Consider the following 2,248-nt stretch of genomic DNA (forward strand, 5'->3'; position numbering starts at 1 on the left):
AGAGCGACCCGGATTATTTCCGGATTCCTTCATTACTGCACTGTATACTTGTGTCCGAACTCATAGAATACCACGCGTAGGCTCCCTTGTAAATGTTTTTTTTTTCCGAGCTCAAAGCTTTCAAGTTGGTGATAACGCATCCATCTCGTTGGTACTTTCTCAGGTTTGTCGTATACTGTATTCCTGGCGTCCTCTACACTGTCTGGAGTGGATCAATGGTGTCTGTCAGCAGCCGAACGCTGATTTTGGAGAATGACTTGTTTAAGGACAGTGGCAGCCTGTTATCCCTGGGCCTGGGAGAGGAAGCAGGCAGCAGTTCAGCCTCCTGTTATAGCTCAGAAGCTGGAGAGCTGGGAGCTATGCTCAGCTCTAGCCCTGAAGAGGAGGAGGAGGATGAGGAGGAGGATGGCATAGATGAAGGGGCTCATCTGCGGATTTTTCTAGGACCAGAGAGAGAAGAGGAAATCAGCGATACTTGCCATGACCCCAGGCTGCCAGAATTCCCTCTCCAACTGCCCTCCCCATTCTCCCCGACCCTGGAGGACATAGAGGAGTTCCTGAGGGAAAAGATGGAACCTGTCAGAGAGGGGCTCATGGCATCTAAAGGCGAAGCCTCTTCCTCCCCCTGCAACTCCACTGAGCCTCCATCCTCCTCTGAACCCTCTTCTGCCTCACCTGTGACACAGAGTGACCCTGGGTCCACTGCCTCCCAGTGGAATCCCAGTCCAAACTTCCCTCAGAATCAACACAGCTGTCCCAGCCCTACTGACCTGTCCACTTCTCCCCCGATAACATCTTCACCCATCTCATCAGCCCCTACGTCAACCACCTCAGCCCCGCCAGTACTTTTGGGGGCTCCATTAGTTTTCAAGCTGCAGTCACTGCCTCTAGCTCAGCCCCAAACACAAACAGTGTCTACTCCTGGGGGCCCCAGTGGCATTCAACTTACACATCTAGTCGTGGGGCTCCAGGGTACCACAGGGCAAAATTTCACCCTGCTGGCCCCACAGGTGCCTTCTGTCCCTGCCACTATTGTGTCTCATAACAGCGGCAATGCAGGTGGAGCTGACCAGAAGTATGTGAAAATTGCCCCTCTCCCTATCACAATGAGGACTTTGGAGATTACAGGGATAACAGGGGTTAAGTGCCAAGGCAGTGGCCTGTTGAAGGCAGTGGCCCCCCGGGTGTCCAGAGCACCAGCTACAGAGACTCTGAGGGTCCATAAATGTTCCCACCCAGGCTGTGAGAAGATGTACACCAAAAGCAGCCACCTGAAAGCCCACTTCCGTCGGCATACAGGAGAGAAACCCTATACCTGTAGTTGGCCTGATTGCGGCTGGAGGTATACGTCATGATGAGTAGTTAAAAAATCACTGGCATTTACAGTAAAATAGATATATAACTGGGCAAAAATAGGATATTAACTGTAAATAACATCCATATTTCTGCTCTTATTTTGCCAGGTTCAGTCGGTCAGATGAACTGTCGCGTCACCGACGCTCTCACTCTGGAATCAAGCCATATGAGTGCTCACTGTGTGACAAGAAGTTTGCCCGCAGCGACCATTTATCTAAACACACTAAAGTGCACCGCAGTTCAAGGCCCAGCAGGATCATCAGAGCTACAGTGTGACACTTTGACCAGGCTCAAACCCCAAGCTCAGCTTAGCCCTGCTTTAGTAAAGCCAAGTTACTCATGGACTCCCTCAGGGCTTTGGTTCCCCGTGAGCAGAGCTCACAAATGAATCTCGAGAGCTGGCTGTTGTTTCTCTTGCACCTTTGATGCTCCCTATTATTTTTGTGCCGTTTGCTCTCATATCTTTTGTTGGTCAACCTCCCTGCTCCTTAAGAGCACATGCTTATCACAGTGCTACAGTAAGCTAAAAGCCACCTCAGGAAAAAAAAGACTGGCTGCAGAAAATTGATTTCTGGCCTTGATACGGGCAGGGAAGACACACATGTAGGTGCTAACCTGATAAGATGACAAATCCACAAAAGAAGCCAGTCTTAACGTCAGAGACCTGTGTTTCTTGTAACCTGTTGCTAAACACTGCTATTTGTGCTCTGTTGCGCTTAAGTACATTTCACTTGGGTGGAACTTTCAAATTTTCACATTCTCCTGGAATTACATATAGAGTCCTGTAATCAGGAGTGGAAAACTAATTGCTTGACAAGACTAAATGAGTCTTGACTTGTCTACAACTTTGGTAACAGAAAATAATTCTCAAACTAATCGTGTTTTACTCATA

General features: G+C 48.9%; 1 protein-coding gene across 1 annotated transcript; it reads left to right on the top strand.

Annotated features, from left to right (window-relative positions):
* The first annotated feature begins 215 nt into the window (after positions 1 to 215).
* Positions 216 to 1,832, top strand: si:ch211-117k10.3 (Krueppel-like factor 15). Its single transcript, XM_056275083.1, has 3 exons — positions 216 to 712; positions 752 to 1,342; positions 1,464 to 1,832. The coding sequence occupies exons 1-3, from the start codon at positions 216 to 218 to the stop codon at positions 1,630 to 1,632; spliced, it is 1,257 nt and encodes a 418-aa protein (XP_056131058.1). The 3' UTR covers positions 1,633 to 1,832.
* Positions 1,833 to 2,248: the final 416 nt, after the last annotated feature.

Source organism: Lampris incognitus, chromosome 2, assembly GCF_029633865.1.
Source record: "Lampris incognitus isolate fLamInc1 chromosome 2, fLamInc1.hap2, whole genome shotgun sequence".
In the NCBI taxonomy this organism is placed as follows: domain Eukaryota; kingdom Metazoa; phylum Chordata; class Actinopteri; order Lampriformes; family Lampridae; genus Lampris; species Lampris incognitus.